Consider the following 24,615-nt stretch of genomic DNA (forward strand, 5'->3'; position numbering starts at 1 on the left):
CATCACTCTTGCTGCATATTTAATAGGGGTGGTGCCAGCAAAAATAGCCCTAATAAAGCATCCAAGATTTACAAAGTTGTGCACAGAGGCAAACATAATTCCGTAGTTTTCTGATTAACTAGCTTAATCTGCAAAGGTGATGATGTTAAAAGTGCTGCCAGGTCCTGCAAGGCACTGGGATGATAATCATAATAATCGTAATAACATCATCATCATATCAACAGTAATAATAGAGATAATAATAGCAACTGAAATTTACTGAGCCCTTACTATGTACCAGGCACTCTTCTAAATGCTTTATGTGTATTAACTCATTTAATTCTCACAGCAACTCTATGAGTAAGATACTATTATTATCTCTATTTTATAGAAGAGGAAACATTCCTAGAAAGGTTAATAATTCTTTATTATTACAGAGCTGATATTTCTTGGATGCCTTATGTTCTACATGCATCCTTTATTTAATTCTCCCAAAATCCTTATGAGGGAGTATAATTATTACTCTGATTTTACATGTGATGTATTTGAAGCCAAAGAGGGCAAGGCAGGTGACTTAAGTTCACAGGGCTTGCAAAGATCAGAGCACAGACTCAGACCCAACTCTGCCTGACCCCAAAGCGGCTAAAGTCTTAATATGAGCTATACAGAAATCAAGGAACCAAAATTGAGTGAAGTTAAAGATTTACCTAGAGCTACCTCAAGAGCAGTAGCCAATCCTAGACTGGAATCCATTTCCTTTCTCCTAGCCCAGTGCCCTTTCCAATGCGCTGTTGTGCCTTTCTCTTTCTCTCTCTCTTTTTCTCTCTCCCTCTGGGTACCTGGTCCCTTTCTTTACTATGTGCATCTCCCTCGCTCTTCTTTTTCTGGAAACCAGCTTCCTCTCTCTATTTGCCCTTGGACTATCATGGACCTCCCCAAATGTGCCCTCATCCCCTAGGTCCACCAGACTTTTCCAGCCATTTGATTTACTCCCTGTGCCCAGATTTCAGATTTCGGAGAATGGAGTGTCTGATTAGTCCAGTTTGGCCCCAGGGTTTATCCAATCACCTGTGTTGGGTGTGTGTGTGTGTGTGTGTGTGTGTGTGTGTGTGTGTGTGTGAGAGAGAGAGAGAGACATGGTACCAGGCTGTGGTTGGTTCCCTTTCTCTCTAAGTAGGGGATATAGGCAGTAATGCAGGGGTTGTCGTATTTATTATTGATTGGAATGAGATAGGCAAAAACCTGAGCTTTCCCAGTAGAGGAAAGGAACGGTGTGGTCCTTGCCACCTTCTAAAGCCTTGGATGATCAGCCCATGCACAGAATTCTTCAGAATTCTCCAGAATTCTCAAGTAGAATTCTGCATGGAGAGATTCAGTGTCCATTGGCTACCTTTCTGGCATCATCATGGCCATTTCAGCAGCTGCTCCCTTTGTGCCATGAAAACACAGCTTCAAGAAGTTTGAATTAGATTAACTTTCATGTTTGTGGATGAGTGAGGAAGACTTCTTTATCTTAATCCAAGATCCAGCTGCCCTCCCACTTTATTGTATAACAAAGATGAAACTGGCTGAAAACAACTTAATTTTACACAAATATAGGAAGGCTTTCAGATGCATGGCTTTTCCCTGTTTTGATCACATCAGCTGACATCTGGTAACATGCCTGAGCTTGGCTACTGCTTCTTGTCTGGGTTCAAAGATGACAAAGATAAAAATCTTTCCTTCTGGATATATACATTTAGGTCACATGGATACACTAATTGGTAGTGCTTATTATGGTGCCGATTCAATAAATTTGTACCATTAAAACTAGCAGCCCTGGAGAAAAACAATGGACTTTCTCCTCATGTTTCGATTCAAGCATTACTAAAAATTCTGGCTTTTGAAATGCCATTAAAAGGCATGTCAGGAGGTATCCCTCGGCTGACTTTATTGCTTCTTTTAAGGTTATTCAACTACGTAATTCCTTTTATAAGTATTCTTTAGGAAATGGAGAACTGTGTCCACAGTCTAATTTTTAAAAAAATCTTTGATTTCAGCATGTTTCTCTTTTTAAAGCAATGCTTTAACTTTGCCGCCTTGAATTATGTTTTTCTCAGGGTAAAAAGAAGTCAAACTGAATTGATTTTTGTGATTCAAATGCCTTTGTAGAAATAAATTAAAAGAAGTTATTAAATATCTCAATTTTTCTGGGAAGACATGTAGGGGAATCACTTTGTGTGTGCTTGGGTATAGAAGAGTTTTGCTTTCATTTGTGAACATTAGAATTTAAAAATTTTGTTAAATCACACTGGCAGCAAACATTGATATTTTGAAAATGGGTCATTCCATTTGGATTTGTACTAAAACTCTAACATGTGCATATTTTCTTTTTATTTTTTTCAACGTCACAACATCTCTGACAGGTCCTTACAACCCTCTGTGTCCTGGATGCAGAGTGTTAAGTTGTAAACAGGGTAAACAAGCAAAGGGTTCTGAAACAGTATCCTTGAATTTGCCCCCTGCACTTGTCTGGTTATTTTCTGTCTGACATCTGGGAGGGTAGCAGAGACCTGGTGACAGAACAATGAGGTTTTCCTATCAATGCTGATCCTCAGAAACCGACGTCATCTCTCTAATTTAATTCAGTCCAGTCGTCTGTGCGTGTTGTAGCTCCTGTCAAGGAGTTTTGTTTAAGAGTAGACTTGTTTTCATAGAAAGAGAGGGGGAAAATGCGTGTGTAATCTTTAAATTTGGATTTTTTTTTTCCTTAAAAGAGCAGGATGTTTTCTCATTTGCAAGCTCTCTGATTAACTTTGCTTAAAATTCTTAGGGAGCCTATATTATAAGGTCATTAAACTGCACTTGGACAGATTTGAGGACTAGAGATTGTGTCTACAGAATACCTAGCACAGTGCCTGGCACACCGTAGGAGCTCAATGCATAGTCATTTTTCCCTGCCACCTCTCTTTATGTGAACACTTTGTAATGGGATCCAATAAGGCATCATTCCTTGCCTAGATCTCTATTAGAGTAGAATAACATGTCCCAGACTTCATGGGATGAGAGAGAAAGTCTGTCACTGTCAATTGATATCTTTACAACACTTTTGGTCTTAGAAAGTTGGCTCTTCTGTTAAAAGGAAAAGGTTGAGGAGGCCCATCAAGTATTTTGAGTATCTGCTGAGTCTTTGAGGCTCATCATGTACCAGAGGTATGCAACCCAGTACCCCTCTACCTTGGAGATCTGTAGAAAGGCAGACATGCCTGCAAATTGATCAGCTTGGTGTAAGTATTCCATCCATCCATCCATCTATCCCTATCTTTCTTCTCCTTCTTCATCAACATCATCATCACCTATTTATTTATTTATTTGAAATATTTGATTATACAACATACCCAATGGATGCATTGTAGGTAGAGAATATTATAGAACAGGAAAAAACTGAGAGATGATGGGCCTATAACATCAAAGTACTTTCCCCCTAGTCTAAGGGATCTTTCTTTCATTTTAAAATGTAAAATAGACTTTAGCTAGGCAACTCTTTAATCAAGGCATAATGGGCATAAAATAAACTGCTCATATTTAAGGGCACAAATATAAGTTTTGACATATACATACACACCTATGAAACCTTCACCACATTCATGATATTGAACATATCCATCACCTCCCAAAGTTTCCTCATTTACCTTTGTAATTCCTCCATCCCGTCTCTCCATGCCTCCCATCCCTAGGCAACCAAGCACTGATTGGCTTTCTGTCACTGTAGGTTAGTTTGCATTTTCTAGAATTTTATGGACATGGAATTATGCAGTATGCACTCTTTTTCGTGGGGAGGGTCTGGCTTCTTTCAGAATAATTATTGTGAGATTCATCTATGCTGTTGCATATACCAATAGTTTGTTCCTTATCACTGCTCAGTAGTATTCTGTTGTGTGGATACATCACAGTTTGTTTATTCATTCACTTGTTGAGGGGCATCTGGGTTGTTCCCAGCTTGGGGCTATTATAAATAAGGTTGGTACAAACATTTGTGTACAAGTCTTCATATGGACATATGTTTTCATTTCTCTTGGATAAATACCTAAGATGGAAATGGTTAGATCACCCCGTAGTTTAACTTTCTTCTTAACAACTTGAACTTTTTAAGAACCTGCCAAATTGTTTCCATTGTGGTTGGTCTGTTTAAGTTCCCATCAGCAGTGTCTGAGAGTTCCATTTGCTCCCCATCTCGCCAACAGTTCAGTTGTTTTAATTAGCCATTCTGATAGGTGTGTAATGGTTTTAATTTGCATGTTAATGACTAATGTTGAGAATCTTTTTACATTCCAATTTGCTGTTGACATATCTTCTTTGGTGAAATGTCTGTTCACATCTTTTGCCAGCGTTCCACTTCCCTGTGCCGTGGCCAGGAAGCTCTTGGAAGGTGGTAAGCTAGACAATCTTAGTGATCACCTCATTCTCGCATCTCTCTAGGTTGACTGTCCTTTTCGATTTCCGTGTTACTTCTTTCCTAGCAAATTTTAAGAAGTCTTCCCCTCTTTCCAAGAAACACTGTTAAATGCATTTCATAATAGTCTATTTTATTTAAATTCTGAGTGAATTATTTGAGTGCAGATGATCTAAATATCACTAGAAGTTCTGAAATACCATGACCTTACTAGAGTACAAGTGGCACATAAATGAAATATAAATTCAAATATTTGAATTTACCCAATAATATATGTATCTTAATATGTCATCCTGCCTTAGAGACCCCAAATGCAAATACAGCTGACCCTTGAACTATTCAGGGTAAAGGGTGCCAACCCTTCCTCACAGTCTAAAATCCACGTACGACTTATAGGCAGCCCTGCATATCCATGGTTCCTTCATATCCGCAGCTCCTAATCCACAGATTCAACCAACCAAGAACCGTGTAGTACTGTAGTATTTACTGTAGAAAAAATATCTGTGTGTGGGCTTCCCTGGTGGCGCAGTGGTTGAGAGTCTGCCTGCTGATGCAGGAGACATGGGTTCGTGCCCCGGTCCGGGACGATCCCACATGCCGCGGAGCGGCTGGGCCCGTGAGCCATGGCCGCTGAGCCTGCGCGTCCAGAGCCTGTGCTCCACAACGGGAGAGGCCACAACAGGGAGAGGCCCACGTACCGCAAAAAAAAAAAAAAAAAAATCTGTGTGTAAGCAGATCCATGCAGTCCAAATCTGTGTCGTTCAAGGGTCAACTGTAACGTTTATGTCTTGAATTGTTTTTATCATGAAGGTTAAGAAAAGAGAAGTCTTCTAAATCTAATCTATTTGTAGTTTAAAAATCAGTCAAATGATGAAACATGGGCATGTTTATGTTGAATATGAATGAATATCCTGATTGTTTTTATAAAAATGTGCTTTTCTATGTATCTTTCCCACAAAAGAGAGGTAGGCTCATCCCTTGAGGCTAGGTGGCTGTGTCTGGACAGACTTGGATTTAGCTAATACGTTGGAAAAAGTGCTGAAATCAGTCAAAATGCCTCCTGCCCTCCTCCCGCTGCACTGCTTCCCATTCGTACCCCTTTCTGCCAGTGCATGCATCACCAGCATTTGTGAACCAAGAATCAGCTAGAGACTCCACACAGCATCTCTCCTATTTGACAAATGTTGGGGACCCGGAAACTATAGGCAACAGGATGAAGCTGTGGTCTGAAAATTGAAAAGGATAAAAGTGTTGGGGAAAAATAAAAACACTTTTGGAAGCTCGTACCTTGAGAAGGGGCTTTACAGAGAAATCTAGTCAGGGAGGAGAGGATTGTAAAGAGTGAATACAACAGAGCCATTGCAAGTGACCAGGAAACACTCCTTTGGGCCTCCTTAGAAAAGCTTGCTGTACAGAAGCCAGATGCTGCTCTGAGCTTTCCCAGGATGACTTCTGTTTCAAGTGCATCAGTAACAGCAGTAAAGTGCAGAATCCAAAATGTGGAGTTCCAGGTGTTGGAGAAAGAACTGTATAGATTTTCAAAAGGAACCTGGAAACATGGGTCTGTTTCTTTGCCCTGTGAGAAAGCTTTGGTTATTCTCTGCATAGACAAGATAGGGAGAGCTCTGGGAGAGAGTGAGTTCCCTGAGAGAGGCTGCAAAGAGACAGAACTTTATGCCTGCACTGCTTAGTATGCTAGCCACCAGTCCCATGCAGCAACTCAAATGTAAATTAATTAAAATAAAATAAAATATTAAATTTAGTTCTTCAGTTGCACTAGCCACATTTCAAATATTTACGAGCTACATCTGGCTGGTGGCCGCTGCCATAACACAAATACAGAACATTTCCATCTGTGCCGAAAGCTTTTGTTCAGTGCTGTTTACGGGGATGCTTACATTTTAGAGAGATGGATGGTTAGGGATGGAAGGAGAACCAGTAGGGAAAATAAGAAGATCAGAAATATGGATGGAGAGCCAGAGAGGGCAACGTCTAAAGAGACAAGAAGAGTTACGAAAGTAGGGAATATACGAAATAAGGAAATGCTGCCTAGTGGACAAGGTGGAAGAGGACACAGAGGCGGTCACCGGATTCGGTGATTAAGGTTTGGTGATGATCATCTGGAGAGCATTTTCAGTAGTGGAGGCAGAATTCGAATAGGAGGATTAAGGTGTAAGTTGGGGGTGAGAAAATGGAGGCAATCAGAGTAAACCATACCCTGTGTTTCCAAAAGTCTGGTTGTAAAGGGAAAGAGAAAGATAAGATAGCAATATTAGAGCTAAAAGATCTGAGTCATTTACAGGTATAGAAGAAGAGATAGAAATTCCCAATAGAAACATGGACAATTAACACAATACGGTGTAGGGAGAAGTGGCAGGGGACAAAATGAAGAGGCCAGGTCGAGGCTTGACTGGGACTTAACAAAGAAAAGGGGACAGGAAAGGGTTGGGTGGGTGGAGACAGATAGAAGAGGCACATGAAGGGGTTCATGGTGGATGGCTTTGTCTTCTCGGTGGTGTCAGGGTCCTGCTGGGAATGGGTTCTGGGCTTGAGGAGATTGGAGAAGGTTCATATGTCTACCATGGCAAGTCCACAGAGGTGAAGAAGTGAATGCTAGGGAACTAATGTGGTATCCCCTTCCAAATACAACATAGGATTTTAAATGGAGAACTTCCGGAGACAACGTCTTAACCCCAAACCATGACTTCCTGAAAGGATAAGAATTTCAGGGTAACCTAGTAAAGTCATGAATTGGGAGAGGAGAGGAGGCTCTGTAGCACACCTCCGCTCACCTCCCATGGGTAGGGGTCTACGCCACCCTCCATAGGCTTAACCCTGGTTGTCACTTCCTGTTTGCCCAACCAGCTCATTTAAAGCAGGGCAGCTTTTTTCAGGGGGATATTTAGAGAATCATTTTAACAAAGCAGTCACTTAACCGTTGATTACGGAGGCTGGGTAAGGTGAGCATGGAAAGTAGGAGGAGAGCCTGGCTTAGCTTGGTACCAGGGTGCCAGGGTGTGTGTGGTGTATGAGAGGTTACCCAGCAGGAGGGACATGGTCCCGAGTGATACGCAATGTCTTATATTCAAGCTCCCTGCCCCTCCTGGTTTACTATGGGCTCCCCCTCACAGTCTCAGACCCTTGTCCCCAGCCCTACAGCTGGGACTTACAAGCTGCCAGGTGGGAGCAAACTTTTCAGCGGTGTACAGAGGGGCCGATGGCACTGGGACACACCATTCCTGTAGGCAGTTACTTCTTCATTACAACAGTGGACTTTTCCCTTTTGGCCTCTCGTTGAATATATGTCTTGACTATAGACCAGTCAGAACAGCAACTCTGCTTTAATAGTGAAGTTTCCAGCTCATGTAACTGTAACTTTGTAGGAAATCAGTTTTGGTTATGCAGCAGAAGTACTTCCCTTAAGAACAATTTCTTGGTGAAGCACCTCCATCCTTCCCTCAAGGGCTACACCTTGGATCAGTTTTGATGCCCACCAGCAAGATGAAGGTAGGATGCCAGAGACCTGAGAATCCTTTTTTCGCCTCAGAACAGGGAGCAAAAGGAAACTTGTTCCTAATACATTGTTTAAGCCAAGAAGAGAGTCACTTCAAGCTGTTTGTTTTTTCCAGTGATGCATTTTTAGTGCTTTATTTTGAGCGAAATCTTTTTTCGCTCAAAATAAGAGGGTAGATCCATAATCAACTCCCCTCATGTTTCAGGTTAGTGTTTATTAATGGTTCCTTCAAATATGAAGCCCCAGGATTAAGTAGATTGGATACTTTGAGGATTTAGTCATTGATTGTAACTAAGAATAACCACATTTCATAGATGATAAACTATGCGTTAAGCACCTATTAGGCAGTTTGCACAGCTTACTTTTTAATCCACAAAATGATGCAGAGGAAGTATTATCTTCTCCCTTTCTCTTCACCATTTATAAACACATGAGGAAACCAAGGCTTAAAGGAACTAAGCGGGAACTAGTCAGTGGTGAAAGCTGGCGCGAAGCTCGAGGTGTATGGCTTCCAGACTATACTGTTGCCCCTACATTTTCTGACCAAAAGTACACAGAAAACACCATAGCAGGTGCTCTTTGACCAAAAATGGAACATGTTTTTCCTCCAATTGGAATTTTAGAGTAGAAAGATGAAAGACTATAATTATAGGCCAGTGGTAGTCAGAGGGATAATGCTAATTAGATGAAATGGAAGATGCCCCTAGGTGCTATGTTCAATATCAACTTCCAGTGCCTGCTGGCAGGGATTCTCAAACTATGATCTAACAAATGCTCATGGTTCCTAGACTGCTTTTGTGTAATATTCAAGATTATTTAGGGCTTCCCTGGTGGCACAGTGGTTGAGAGTCCGCCTGCCGATGCAGGGGACACGGGTTCGTGCCCCGGACTGGGAAGATCCCACATGCCGCTGAGCGGCTGGGCCCGTGAGCCATGGCCACTGAGCCTGCGCATCCGGAGCCTGTGCTCTGCAACGGGAGAGGCCACAACAGTGAGAGGCCCGCGTACCGAAAAAAAAAAAAAAAAAAGATTATTTAAAGTATTTACTCAACAAATGCATGCTGAGCATTTATACCCTGTAGCTCGAACCATCTAGCTGGTGCTGAGCTCTAGGTACTGAGGATATAGTGAAGAGCAAATAGAAGCCACATCCACACCCTCAGTGAGTTTATAGTCTAGAGGGTGACGTAGGTATTATCCTAATTGACTGCAAATATAAAAAGAAAATGACAGTTGTCATTTTATGGCACTGATTCACATTTTGCCTGTGAGATTTCTTTTGACTGTCTCATTCCGTTATCACCACTCTGCTGATTTATTCTGGCGGGGCATTTCTTTTTCAGCCATGAATAGGAGGGAGGATCTTGGGGGACTTCTGCCAGCATATGATGGTCTGCAAACTAAAGGTATTTGGGAACCGCTGACCTTTAGCAAGGCTCTGAGAATTGTATTAGAGAATATTTCGGTTCCCCGTCTCTTTTCCTCAGGGTTCATATATTTGTACGCAGAGAACATGGAGGCCAAGGTCAGAAAGCAGTTCGATTTCAAACCTATCAGGAGCACGTCAGTGTTGCCTTACCCTAGAGAATGCAAAAATGGATGCAAACTTAGGTATTTTTATCTTGTGCTGTATATGTGGAATAAATGTTTAGTTTCTGACTACACAAAGATCTTTCCCTCTTTTGAGAGAAATTATCTGCTGATTAAGCCTTCTACTTTGGGGATAGTGAACTTGAAATCTCCACTGGGTTCTTAAATCTTCATGCTAAGAGCATCAAGTGTATTTTCTGTTGGAATGAGGAGGTAAGTGTTTATTGAAAGAGGCCCAAAAGTGCATCCTGCTTGAGACAGCAGTAATGAGACTCACTATAGGTTTATGCTCACCTCTTGCACATCAAGGGCAGAGAGTGTCCTGGTACTCGGCTTTGACATACCATCTTCACATGGACTACATTCATCATTGTGAGAAAAAGAAGATTAAAGCCATTTTATTAAAAGAAAGACATTTGGGGGCTTCCCTGGTGGCGCAGTGGTTGAGAGTCCACCTGCCGATGCAGGGGACACGGGTTCGTGCCCTGGTCCGGGAGGATCCCACATGCCGCAGAGCGGCTGGGCCCGTGAGCCATGGCCGCTGGGCCTGCGCGTCCGGAGCCTGTGCTCCGCAGCGGGAGAGGCCACAACAGTGAGAGGCCCGCGTACCACAAAAAAAAAAAAAAAAAAAAAGACATTTGGTTGTGAAAACTGGGCATCTCCCATTGGGTTGCAGCCTTTCATAAAAAGAAAAAGAAAATTTACAGTTTTCTTTAAAATGCTCTGGACTCCCAGTCGTCACCTATTTGAAAGGAGGCAAAGCAAAGGGGACAGAGCTTGAAGCTGGAAAAGAAAAAAAACCCAACAACTCAACTTTTGTTAATGTATAGGCATTCAACTCCCACTGTTCATTAGCACACATATTGCTAACGTTTGGCAATGAAGCGGACATTTTTCTTGAGTGGGGTCGAAAAACTAATTATTCACCATATGGTGGTTAGCGCAGCAACAATCGCTGAAGTCGTGGAAGCAAAGGGAGGTTGGCTGAGCGATTTCTTTGGGCAGTTTGCACAGCTCTGACTCTCTTGACATATGCCATTCATGTGGCCTCTGGAGAACAGATGGGCCAGGGCTGGGAACCGGGGAGAAATAGTGGCTGGGATCTGGTGGCAGCCCCTGTCTCTTTATCCTTCAGAATGACTTGGAGTCACATGGCATGCGAAAATAACAAGTAGGGGATTGTACTCGGAGGATTTCCCTGCCTTCTTTTATAAAGCCACAGCATAATTTTGACTGCCTTTTCGTATTTTGTTTATTAAAGGGATCAGGGTTTTAGATGAAAGGGATTCCTTGGTTGTGGGTAGGGTCTGGCCTATGCCAATGACACTTGCTCATTGTCAGCAGAAAAAATGCTGGCAGTTTGATAAGGGATAAGAAAATAGAGGGTTTTTTAAATTAAAATTTAAATTACTCCTTATTTGTTCTCGTCCCATTTGTAAATCTCACATAAGCAGGTTAAGATAAGAGCTGGTTCGGATTCAGGATACTCAAACCTCCTGAAACGAGTTAGTGTGGGTTATTTTTTTTCCCCTTCAGAAGAGCCGATGCAGCAATGCTTGAGAGTAAGATGGACGTTGAATAGGCACAACTTGGGTGCTTTCTGGATCTTACATTGTCCAAAAGAAACAAGACAGAAGAAGGAGGAAAAAGTTACCAATTAGACATAAGCTGGGCATTACTGTGCATAAAAACAGATTAAGCTGAAATTGTTCACTTAGCAACTTCAATTTTAATTAAGAAGCACTTGCAGTTAGGGCCTACAAGTTACAGCCCTGGGAAGGTACTTAGTTGCCATTCTTGCTTTGCAATTATAGCCCTGGAACTCATACTAAATATGGGGCATTGTTCTTGATCTTAATTCTGGAGATTGATTTCCAAAGCTGACTCCTCACAGAGAGAGACATCCTGAATGACGACTACAGTGCTTTACATTTCGGAGCTTTTGAAAGCAAAATTGCTTGGTGATTTGAAATTAAAAGAATTACAGGACTTTTCTTCTTGTCTTTCTATAGTTTGAAATTTTATCATTGAAAATTTGATCCTAGTACGTCAAGACGATACTGAAAGAGGACCCCGAGAGTTTTTCATCTCATCTCAGATGTGATGTTCTGAGTTTTTTAGAGCCAGACCACAGTTTACCTGCTAGCTCTGAAAAAGGAAAAATGGTTTTAACTCCTCTTTAGGTTTCTTTTTTTGTTCCTGAAATTTATTGTTAACTCTCAGTAAGGGATTAGGCAAAAGCCCATCACTCTGTTCTCACATTTGTGTGGTTTTCCTTTATTCCCTATGAGGCGAGCATGGTCGACATTTTACATTTTTATTCTTTCGCATCTGCAATTCCTCTCTTTGTGTACTGAGTCTTTGGCTTATGTGTTAGGTAGTTTGGAGTGGCTTCCTAAATATTTGTTTGATTCTCAAAACAGAGAGGCAGACCTGTTAATCCAGAGTCAGTGGACTTTTTCTGTAAAGGTCAAGATAGTAAATATTTTAGGTTTTGCAGGATATAGGTGGGCCGGATATGGTCTGGGACAGTAGATTGCTGACTTACGCAGTGTTGCTGAACAAATGTTCTATTTATCTCAAGACAAGTGTTAACGTATTTCTAGTCAGGTCATTTTTCATCTTAGCCTCTTTGGGTTCTGTTGAATCTGTTCTTCAGCTTCTCTGAAAAGCCGATGTTCTCTTGCCCCTTGCTGCTCAAAGTGTGGTCTGAGGACCAGCAGCCTGTGTATCACTCAGGAGCTTGTTAGAAATGCAGAATCACAGGCCCCACCCCAGACCTCCTAAAGCAGAATCTGCATTTTAAAGAGGAAACACTGGGCTGAACGACAGAGTTTGCTCAGAGCTCAGATGTCAGATAACCACCCAAGGTCACACAGCCAGTAAGAAACCAAAAGCCCAGATTCCCCACCCCCCCACCTCTGACAGGTCTGTCTCATTCAGTGCGGAACTTCTCTTTTCTTTTTCTTTTTTTTCGCGGCACGCAGGCCTCTCACTGTTGTGGCCTCTCCCGGTGCGGAGCACAGGCTCCGGACGCGCAGGCTCAGCGGCCATGGCTCACGGGCCCAGCCGCTCCGCGGCATGTGGGATCTTCCCGGACCGGGGCATGAACCCGTGTCCCCTGCATCGGCAGGCGGACTCTCAACCACTGTGCCACCAGGGAAGCCCTCTTCTCCCTTTCTTGTAAGGACATTGGTCATAGTAAATTAAGGGCCCACCCAACTCCAATATGACCTCACCTTAACTTACATCTAAATTACATTCCTAAAGACTCTTTCAAACAGGTCACATTTACAGGTACCAGCAGTTAGGACTAACATATCTTTTTCTGGGGACAAAATTCAACCTACAACAGGTGCCTAGCATGGGACAGACATTGCTGAGGAGACAGTGATAACCAGATAGTGACAGTCCTGCCTCTAAGGAGGCTCCATGGAACAGACAGAAAGGCAAGCACATACAGTATTTTCAGGTAGGGATGAGTGCTATTTAGAAACTCAGGGAGGATAACAATATGAAAACTCAGATGGCTGTTTTTAGCTGGGGAAGTCTGTTAAGGACTTCTTTTTTCCCTCAGATTCATTGAGATATGATTTAATAAATAAAAACTGTATATATTTATGAGGTACAAGATGATGTTTTGATACATGTATACATTGTGAAATGATTCCCAAATTCAAGCTAATTAACATATTCATCACTTCACATAGTTACCATATGTTTATTTTTTTGTAGTGAGGACACTTAAGACCTCCTGTAGCAAATTTCAAGTATACAATGCAATATTGTTAACTGTAGTCACCATTAGGTCTCCATAATTTATTTATCTTATAACTAAAAGTTTGTACCCTTGGACCAACATCACCCCATTTCTCCCAACCCCCAGCCCCTGAAACCACTTTTCTAGTTTCTGTTTCTATAAGTTCAACTTTTTAGATTCCACATGTAAGTGAGATCACGCAGTATTTGTCTTTCTGTATCTGGCTTATTTCACTCAGCATAATGTTCTCCAGGCTTCTAGGTTAATCTATGTTGCTGCAAATGGCAGATTTCCTTCTTTTTTAAGCTGAATGGTATTTATATCATTCATCTGTTGATGAACACTTAAGTTGTTTCCATGTTTTAGCTATTGTGAACAATGCTTCACTAAACCTGGGAGTGCAGATATCTCTTTGAGATAGTGATTTCATCTTCTTTGGATATATACCCAGAAGTGGGATTGCTGGATCACATGGTAGTTCCATTTTTAATTTTTTTGAGGATCATTCATATTGTTTTCCATAACAGCTATATCAATTTACATTACCACCAGGAGTGTTTAAGGGTTCCCTTTTCTCTACATCCTTGCCAACACTTGTTATCTTTTGACTTTTTGATAATAGCCATACTACCAGGTGTGGGGTGATATCTCATTGTGGTTTTGATTTGCATTTTCCTGATGATTAGTGATATTGAGCACCTTTTCATATACCTGTTGGCCATTTATATGTCTTCTTTAGAAAAATGTCTATTCAGGTCCTCTACCCAGCTTTTAATCAGATTTTTTTTTTTTTTTTGGTGTTAAGTCATATCAGTTCCTTATATATATTAGATATTAGCCACTTTTCAGATATATGGTTTGCAAATATATTTTATCATTCTGTAGGTTACATTTTCATTTTGTTGATTGTTTCCTTTGCTATGCAGAAGTTTTTTGTTTGACGTAGTTCAACTTGTTTATTTTTGCTTCTGTTGCCTGTGCTTCTGATGTAATATCCAAAAAATAATTGCCAAGGCCAAAGTCAAGGAGCTTTTCCTGTTTTCTTCTAGGAGTTTTATTGCTTCAGGTCTTAACATTTAAGTCTAATCAATGTTGAGTTGGTTTCTGTATATGGTGTAAAATATGGGTTCAATTTCATTCTTTTGCATTTGGGAATCCAATTTTCCCAACATTATTTGTTGGAGAGACTTCCTATCTCCATTGTGTATCCTGGTGCCTTTGTCGAAGGTAACTTGATTAGATGTGCATGGTTTTATTTCTTTTTGTGCTCTCAATTCTGTTTCATTGCCCTATATGTCTGTTTTATGCCAATACCATACTGTTTTGATTACTATAGCATTGTAATATAATTTGAAATTAGGAAATGTGATGCCTCCAGCTCTGTTCTTCTTGCTCAAGATCACTTTAGCTATGCAGGGTCTTTGGTAGTTCCATACAAATTTTAGGATTTTTTTTCTATTTCTGTAAAAAATGTCATTGAACTTTTGATAGGGATTGCAGTGAATCTGAAGATCACTTTGGGTAATAAGGACATTTTGACATATTAATTGTAAGCCATGAACATGGATATATCTTTTCATTTATTTGTGTCCTCTTTATTTTCTTTCATCAGTGTTTTATAGTTTTCAGTGTACAGATCTTTAACCTCCTTGGTTAAATTTATTCAGACGTATTTAATTTTTTAAATGCTTTTGTAAATGGGATTGCTTCCTTAATTTTTTTTGGATAGTTCATTGTTAGTAAATAAGAACACAGTGGAACTTTGTATGTCGATCTTCTATCCTATAACTTTACTGAACTCATCTATTAGTTCTACCAGTTTTTTGGTGGAGCCTTTAGGATTGTTTATATAGGATCATATAATCTGCAAATGGAGACAATGTTACTTCTTTTCTGATTTGGATTCCTTTTATTTCTTTTTCTTGCCTAATTGTGGCTAAAACTTCCAGTAGATACTCTTGTCTTGTTCCTGATCTTAGAGGAAAAGCTGAAAGCCATTGTGTATGATGTTAGCTGTGGGTTTGTCATATATGGCCCCTGTTATGTTGAGATACATTCCTTCTATACCTAATTTATTGAAAATTTTTATCATGAAAGAATGTTGAAGTTTGTCAGATCTTTTTTGCTGCATCTACTGAGATGATCATATGATTTTTATCCCTCATTATGTTAACGTGGAATATCACATTTACTGATTTGTACATGTTGAACCATCCTTGCATCCCAGGGCTACATCCCATTTGATCATGGTGTATGATCCATTTAATGTGCTGTTGAATTCAGTTTGCTAGTATTTTTTGAGGATTTTTGCATCTGTGTTCATCAGGGATCTTGGCCTGTGATTTTCTTTTCCTATAGTATCCTTGTCTGGTTTTGGTAACAGAGTAATGCTGGCTTCACAAAACGAGTTTAGAAGTGTTTCCTCCTCCTCAATTTTTGGGAAGAGTTTGAGGAGGATTGGTATTAATTCTTCTTTAAATGTTTGGTAGAATTCGCCTTCTGGTCTGGGGCTTTTCTTCACTGGGAGATTTTTGATAGTTAAAGACTTTTAAATGGCTATGTCAGCAACCTCCCAGCACTATTCTTAGTCTTCCATTTCATTGTCTAAGGAATTTGCTCCAAACACTGTTTTCACCACTCTGACTTACTGCCTCTGGAATACATTGGTATAGTGGGTGAGCCACATAGGCCACCACTTACTTTACAACCTCGATGAAAGTCACTTTAGAAGAAAACTTCAGTGTTGTTATCAGTGGAATGGGATTATTGTGAGAGTTAATTGAGCTAGTTTTGTGGAAGGTACTAAGCTCAGAGCCCAGCACACAGATCCTTGATAAGCAATTGCTCCAATGTGTGGGGTTTTTCATTTTCTTCTTTTACTCCTCCTTTCTTTATACTTCTTTTGCACAAATTGCTTTCATCATCATTCTCTTCATTTCTACATCTATGTATTTCCTAGAACTCCCCCCTCCCAATTTCTGTTAATTGAAATCCTCACCATTTTCCAGAGCCCATTTAAAAGACTATGCTGCATAGAGTGGGAAGGTTAGAACCCATCCCCATTCAAACTCTCTGTAGGACTTCACCCCTTGAAGCCTACACTGCTATGCTATGTCCTAACCCGCCTCCCCTGGTTGGCAAGGACTATTTCTGCGTCCAACTCATTTATTTAATTCCATGTGTTGAAGCTGCTGACACATTCGCCACAGCCCCGGATAATTTAAACCTGCTCCCCCCCACCAGCATCCTTGTTTTCCAAGTCTCACTCCCATGCTGTGCTCCCCTCACAATCCCACATCATCTCTCTTGTTTCAGTCTTTCACAGTGCAGTTTCTTCTGTAATTTGACTGTTTCCTCTTCTTTACACCCATGAACTGAGCCACAGGCTCCTCCTATGCTCCCTTTTTTCTCCCTGGACTTACCTTATCCTCACTCTTTCTGTGAGAGTGGCTGTCTTTCCGCCATACTGTAAACAAGAGCAGAGACTTGGCACAGTTCCTGCCACATAACAGTCACTCAAACATTTGATGAGAGAATGAAGAAATGATTGAATGTTTCCTTGCAGTTAAGGTAGCTGATGATTTTTTCAGGGTTGGACATGAAGTATTATATCTTTTACATTGAGAATTTGCTTGTTTTATTAAAAAAGAGCCACCAGTTAGCAGGTGTGAGCCTTAAATATCATTCTAGTTTCTTTATGTTTGGCTGTTCATACTTCTTTTCTAAGATAAATATTTGTTTGATAATGGACTTGAATTTTATTAACCTCATCTCAGATCTGTTGAGGGTTAGAACTGTATTTGAAACTGTGGGTTGGACATATGCTTATTCTTATTCTCTTCTCCTAAGGAAGGCACAGTCTATGGCAGTGTTTTTACAGGCCAAATCTAGCCTTCAGGTATGCATGGTTTTCTCTGGAAAGCAGATTAAAAAGAAAGAAAGAAATAAGCACCCCCCCAAAAAAAACCACCAGAAAAAAATGTAAGTAGGTGGGTATTATGGTTTTTTGTTTTTGCTTTCAGAACAAGAAACTTACATGTTTATGTTTGTGTTATCTACTTGGCTCTGTAGATATTTGAATTTGCAACACCTGGTCTACAGGTAGGGACATGATATTTGAACATGAATCAACATGTGAGAGCAAGAGCAATGTGTTCCATGATTTATAAAGAACTTTCTTACTCATTGTACTTGAATCTCATGTCAAGTTCCTGAAATAGAGGGAAATTGTTATCCTTGTTTTATGGGTGATACTACTAAGGTTCAAAGCATTTGATTTCCATTCACCTGTCATGAATGAGCTAGTATTCATCCCCAAATCTTCTGTCTCTACATTCAGTTGCACCTCTATAGTCATGGATAGAGACAGTGGGTTATTGTTCAAAACATTTGCTGCCCTGGATTATGGGAGGATTTTACTTCTCTGCCTCATTGACATGAGGGTTGGCCATGCGACTTGATTTGGCCAGCAGGGTATGAACAGACTTTTGTCGCTTCTAAGCAGAAGCTATGAGAACCATGTCCTCTCTTCTTCTGCTATGATACAGGCAGTGTCCCACATAGAGACGGCCCCTCTGCACGGGGTCCAGGATGAGGATGATGTGGAGCGGAGCTCAGGCCAACTTGCAGACGGAGAGGAATCGGGAATGAGAATGAGTCTTCGTTTTGTTAACCACGAAGAGTAGGGGGTTGTTTGTTATTGCAGTGTAGGCTAGTTTTACACTGACTCACAAATATAGCTTGAAATCAGGTGCTAGCTGATCTCCCATCAGCAGTATGGCCTAGAAGAGTGGTTCATATAATCATACTATCTATATGGGCTGGAGCAATCAGTCGTAAACCTAAGGCAATAATGGATGACTTCTTTAATCATCTTAGCTTCCCTCCCCTTCTAGAATAAATGAGGTTCTGTGATTCTACAGAGGTGCCATCCTGTAGCAGAAATGCAATGGACCGGAGACTCTTCTGGCTGTAACTATCTTGTGCCATTTTAACCTTCAGTAACCTGGTGTTTCTGAGCCAGATATCTCATCTGTAAAATGGGAATATTAATGTCTGCTGACTCTACATCCCAGGACTACTGTGAGATGCTCCTATCTCATCAGTGCAGGCTTCCATGACAGCTATTGTTACACTGTGTGGTGACAGTCTGTTTGCTTATCTTGCTCCTTCTGGACTGGAGCCTCTAGAAGGTAGAGATTGGGCTTCATTTGTTTATTGCTGTAAGACCAGTGTTTAGCACGATGCCTTGCACAGAGTAGATGGTAACAGATGAGTTGTTCGGTGGAAATTGTTAAGTCCTCTTTGAGAGTGAATGATGCATGGAGGAAAGGCCTTTCCAGGAGGTGGTGGGTGTGTCTTGTTGCACTTTCACTAAAGCATACCCAGCCATGTCTGCCTTTGTGCACTCCATAGGAATGAGAGTGCTGGAGATTTGGAGGGAGGTAGCCGCTAACCCTTCCCCATCCAACTGAGAGTAGGTACAAGAAGGCAGAATAGAATCAGACCTCAATTTCACCAACTAATGGTAAAGCTGGATGGGAGGGTGTGGCAATTTTGCTTGGTGTGCTTACAGAATGAGCATTGGAAGCACTAGGTGAGTCCATCCTGCACAAGAGCAGGCATGTAAGAAAACAGGAGCACGACAGAATGCATACATTCTGTTTTCCTGCTTTGGCGAACAGTGATTCCTATAGCTGATAATCTGGCCACTCCTATCCTGGGGAGAGGAGTAAGCTTGGGGGTGGGAGAAAGGACTGATGAGACCTGGACATTGAGTTCCTCCTACACTGAAATATAGACACATGGAAACAAATAGATGAGGAATACATAGGCAGTCCTTGCAAACAAAGGAGTCCAGTAAGGCACACAGATAACTATAATTCAAGGTGATACAGGTGGTGAGAAATAAAGCCCAGTGGGGGTTAGAACAGAGGAAAAATGATGAAAAAGGATACAATTGGAAACAAAAGATGAGGATTTAGGAACAGTAGTGATAGTGGACAAATGACCTTCATCCTTCCCCACCACGTCAGGCTTGTCCTGGCCAACTCTCTGAAATAAATTCAGACCCATATTGTGCCTCTATTCTGTGGGCCTGAGCAGCCAACCACTTCAGGTTTAAGTTAATGGTTACAGATTATCCAGACTTTGATACCAAGGGATTTCTTGACACTAATGGGTCTAATCCTATTAGAACTCCCTGTGCGTTCCTTGAAGTAATTCCTTTACCTCCAGTGGAACTACCTCCTCATCTTTGAATTTACAGAATAAGATAAGACAATCTGAAAATCATTAGTGACATTTAACACAGATGCAGGGCTGTAAAATCAAGAGCCACATCCTCTGTATATAGCTCCATCTGCAATAGGATTGACTCATTAAATTCTTTTAAATGGAGTATTAAAAGTAACTGATATTCATCCCAGCCCAACACTATAAATAAAATAGAGAATGCCTTGATGTTGGTCTGAATGTGAAGGAAGATATTATAAAATCACATGAGAGTTATTTGTTATATTTTATAATTGCTTCCATAATTCGAAAGGAAGTACGACAACATTTTACCTCCCTTAAAGTTTATGGCACTTTAATTTTCTTAAACTTTTGGAGTTGTAAATCTCAGTCTGTTTTGAAGTTTGACATCTTTGCCTGCCAAAATGAGTCATTTCACTTGACAATTTCTTTTTACTGCCTCTGTCAAAAAGGCTGTCCAAAAGGAACAGGGATATTCTCATACAGCAATATTATAGAGTCATAAAAAAGTTTTCAAAGAATATTAATTGGCACAGGAAATGTCTAACAGTGGGGGGTTAGGTTAAAAACACAATATAAAATTATCTGTATTGCTATAGGTGTTTATATATATATATATTATCTAACATATATATTACTACATATATATTACAATTATCTATTACTACATATATATTACATATATATATTACAATTATCTACATATATAGATACTACATATATATTACAATTATCTATTTGTCCATTTGTAGAGAGAGAAAGGAGAAAGACCAGAATAAAAATAGCACGAAAATGCTAATAGTGGTTATATATTTTTTCCTTTTTTATGTCTTGCTAGATTTTGTACAATGAATATGTATGCTCTTATGATTAGTAAACTGAAAGTCTTTGTGTTTTGTAAAGAGCAGTGGCATTATTTAGTTTAGTCTCTTTTGGACTATCTTCATAACTGCTGAGAAAGCAAGGTGACAAACTAAAAGATGTTAAAAATTCTTACATACAAACCTATGGCCCCTGTATTGTGCAGGGGTGGTAACAAGAGCCCTCCACGTGTCCCCGCTGCGTTAAGTGCCACCTCCTGTGCTGCCTTAGCCCTGAGTGCTTCTCTGCCTCATTGTACTCATCACATCATTTCATGGTCTCCTCTGCATATTTTTTCCTTCCTCACTAGGTCTGGGTATTCTGAAGGGCACGGACCATGCTTTAGCTATCTTTGTATTCCTAGTTTGGGGCATGGTAGCTAGAGCACGCTAAGTGCTCAGTAACTCTTTTCAATTCAGAAATGGTCAAGAAATACTGAGGAGGCCCATCTCCCCTCCTTCCAAGGTCCTGAAGTCCTAGCATTGGAAGAGTCTTTGGCATTGACCTCCCCTCACCCAGAACAGGCTGCCTGTCCACGTTCTCTCAGTTCTGTCAGCACCGTGGCTTGCGGACTCCGGGGATGGGAAACCAGTGCTGCAGAGGGAACCCATTCCACCATGGTCCGTCTGTATTTATTGAAAAGCTGGTCTTTCTAAAGAATTGAAATACTTTCGTCTCAAGAAATGTTTTCACTCAAGGAACTGAATAGTGGGGAAAGGATTGTGTTTGGGGGAGGGGGAGAGATGCAGCCTGCTATTGCTGAAGAAATAATGAAAGCATAGTTAGAAGAAGATGACTTTTAATAAAAGCACATTGGCGTGTATGATACTATTTATACAGCTGGCATAGATTGAATTTGGAATATAGCACTCTCTGGTATTTTTATCTGCTCAGCATCTGATATCCCTTTTTCTCTGGGAACATCACCCTCCTCCCCTAGTTGCAGTTCCTATAACTTGGGTGGGGCTGACCCTACTCCCAATTTCCAGGAATGAATGAGTCCATGGTCTAAATGAGTCTCATCAGAACATTTAGTTCTCCCGGGCACTGTGATACTGGTTTGGGGATTGGCATCTGACCCAAGGAGAGGCCATGACGTTGTATCCGTGTGATTTTGCTGAAACTGTTGAGAAAGAGGACTGCTTGCCCCCTGATGAGATTGATAACCCATTAGGATATCGGCCTGGAGCACAGGTGACCGCTTTATCACCTTGAAAGAGGAGGCTGCCGGAGAATGGAGCCAATGCAGGAAGAGTATTGGCAGGAGATGTATCTGAATCCTGAGAACATCATTTCTACACACCTGAATTCAGTCCTTCCTGAGTCAGGATCCTCCTGGGTGTTTTCTTTCAGTGCAAAGTAATAAGTTCATTCTTTCTTTTTTGGCTTAAGCCCATTTGATTTGGATTCTAGTTATGTGCAATGAATGGCGTCCCATCTAATACAGAGGTCTGTTCTCATGCCTTCTGTGGGACTGAAGTCCTAGCGTTGGAAGAGTCTTTGGAATTGATCTACCCTCACCCAGAACAGACCATCTTTCTCAACATTCATTCAATTCTTTCAACAATGTGGCCTGCATACCCCTGGGGATGGAAAACCAGTGCTGGGAGTGGTAAGCCTTTCCACTGTTGCCCACCTGTATTTATTGGAAAGGTGACTTCAACATCTGGTCTTCATCTGTCCTCTAGAGTAACAGAGGCTAGAGGTCCTTTCCCTTCGGCTATTTGAATATCACTGTGAATCCGGTCCCTTTCTCAATCTAACTTATTTTCTCCAGACTAAATATCATCTCTCCCTTTAATACAGGGTTTTTCTCTAAGTGTGGTCTGCAGTGTTTTCAGATAGAGTATAGGACCCTCAGTTTATCCTTCAGATCGTTTTTTAGTAGCATAAGCACATCCCATGCAATGTATTTGTTGTTTATCTGAAATTCAGGCTTAACTAGACATCCTAGAGTTTTATTTGCTAAATGGGACAACCTTATCCACAGAGCATCTGGATCAGAATCACCTGGGAGCTCCCCACCCCAGAAGTCGTGACACAAAAGGTGTAAACTTGTTCACTGAAGCTTGAGAACCACTTCTTTAACTATTTCTCACACTCCTACTTGTCCTACTTCAGGCCTGCTCTTCTTGGATTATGTTCCACATTTTTGAAATGTTCAACAGTAAAGCAATCTTAAGCATCATCAAGGCTCTGGGATATTTTGTGAAATGTATTGAGTGCTTTTTATAGGCCAGACACTGGTCTAGGCAGTGAACAAGAATACCTAGGGCCCTGCCTTATGGGATGTACATTCCAGTGGGAGAGCCAGGTGGTAAACAAGTAAACAGATATGTCATTATTTCATTTCAGGCAGTGTAAGTCCTATGAAGTTTTCTTCATGTCATATTTCTTCAAGTCAGGGTAAGGAAAGAGCAGTGAGATGGAGAGGGGCTATTTTATTTTATTATTATTATTATTTTTTTTTTGCGGTACGCGGGCCTCTCACTGTTGTGGCCTCTCCCATTGTGGAGCACAGGCTCCAGACGCGCAGGCTCAGCGGCCATGGCTCACGGGCCTAGCTGCTCCACGGCATGTGGGATCTTCCTGGACCGGGGCACGAACCCGTGTCCCCTGCATCGGCAGGCGGACTCTCAACCACTGCGCCACCAGGGAAGCCTGAGAGGTGCTATTTTAGATAAGGTGATCAAGAAAGGCCTCTCTGAGGAGGTGAGATTTGTGCAGAGTCTGAAGGAGGCAAGAGGTTAAGCCAATGCCAACGTCTAGGGGAAGTAACATTCTAAGCAGAGGTAAGAGCAAAGGCATGGAACCTGTGTGGGAACAAGCTCAGGGAGGTCAAGAGGCTGGAATGGGGTGAAAAAGATGGCGTGTAGTAAGGTGGTAGGTAGGTATGGAGGTAGGAAGGGGGTAGACCATGTCAGGCCTTGTGACCGTGATAAGAGGTTTTAATTTTTCTGTAAGTACAATGGGAAGTCATTGGAAGAGTTTGAACGAGGGAGCCGCAGGATCTGACTTAATCTTTAAAAGGATCCATCTGGTTGCTCCACGGAGAATAGACTGAAGAGCACAGGGATAGACACTGGACCCTGATGGTGAGGCTGTTGCAAAGTCTTGGTTCCTGCCTTTGACAATGTGTTCTTGTCTTGCTGATTTTCTCCCAGTCCTTTCAAGAGCCCCATAGTATAATGGTGGAAGAATATATGAGCTCTGAAGCCTAATGGCCTTGGCCAACTCTGCCAATTACTATCTGTGGGATATTGGCCAAGATTCTTAACTACCCAGGGCCTTGTTTTCTTAATTTGAAGAAAATGAGGGTAATAATTACACCTACTTCATCAGGTTGTTGAGGGAAATTAAATTAGTAAATACAAGCGAAATGCTTTGAACAGTTCCTGACATATCAGGAGTGCCCAATAAATGTTAGATACTATTATTATTCAACATAACAGGCTCTTTCTTGCCTTAGGACAATATTGTCCATTTCCTCCTATTCATTCGGCTAATTTCTGCTCATCCTTCATGCTTTATATTGTCAAGGGAAGCCTCCCCTATCACCTCTGCCCCACTTTATTGGACAAAATAAGTCACAAGGTGAGCCCCGATTAATGTAGGGAAACACTCTCTCTTGTGATGGGGCAAAGTTGCATTGCAAAGGAAGGGTGGAGAATTAGGGCCATTTTTGGAAGCTACCACCACAGATGCCAAGAGAACCATTGCCACATGCTGCTAAAACATACACTTTGGGTCATTTAAGTACCCCAAGGACCCTGTTCCAAGACAGCTTCAGCATCACGTTGCGATCTTCGCCGGTGGTATTACAAGAACCAGCTTCCCTGCCGTCCAGAGTGCTGGCTGTTCTCTTGGCTGGATTTGCTACCTTCTAAAGGAAAAGTGTTGCAAAAAGCTGTCTGGGCGGCTGAGAGTGTGATGAGGCATGTGGGGGAGGACCTGTACTCCAACACACACTTTGAGCCACTTAATGATTTCCCAGTGGAGACAACTGCAGTTGGACGCCAAAGCTTGGGGCCACGGGGCTTGAGGTCTGTAAACATCAGACGCTTTTAATGCCGCCCCTCTTGCTTTGCCACAGAGTGTTGCTCAAAAAGGGAGTTCCCCACTCTGCCCATGAATAAGGCCTGCCTGCCAACACCAGTTCCAGCTGTGAACATGTAATCAGCTCTTCTATGGCCCCAAAAGGGGAGTCCCAGAGGCCTAAATTTA

At 41.4% G+C, this 24,615-nt stretch overlaps 1 protein-coding gene across 1 annotated transcript in view; it reads left to right on the plus strand.

Annotated features, from left to right (window-relative positions):
- C11H12orf42 (chromosome 11 C12orf42 homolog) overlaps positions 1-24,615 on the plus strand; it is a 48,332-nt gene that overhangs the window by 10,616 nt on the left and 13,101 nt on the right. Inside the window, 1 exon segment of the mRNA XM_060114231.1 lies at positions 17,823-17,956. Within this exon segment, the coding sequence (XP_059970214.1) occupies positions 17,823-17,956 (134 nt within the window).

The sequence above is a fragment of the Mesoplodon densirostris genome, chromosome 11 (genome assembly GCF_025265405.1).
Source record: "Mesoplodon densirostris isolate mMesDen1 chromosome 11, mMesDen1 primary haplotype, whole genome shotgun sequence".
In the NCBI taxonomy this organism is placed as follows: Eukaryota; Metazoa; Chordata; class Mammalia; order Artiodactyla; family Ziphiidae; genus Mesoplodon; species Mesoplodon densirostris.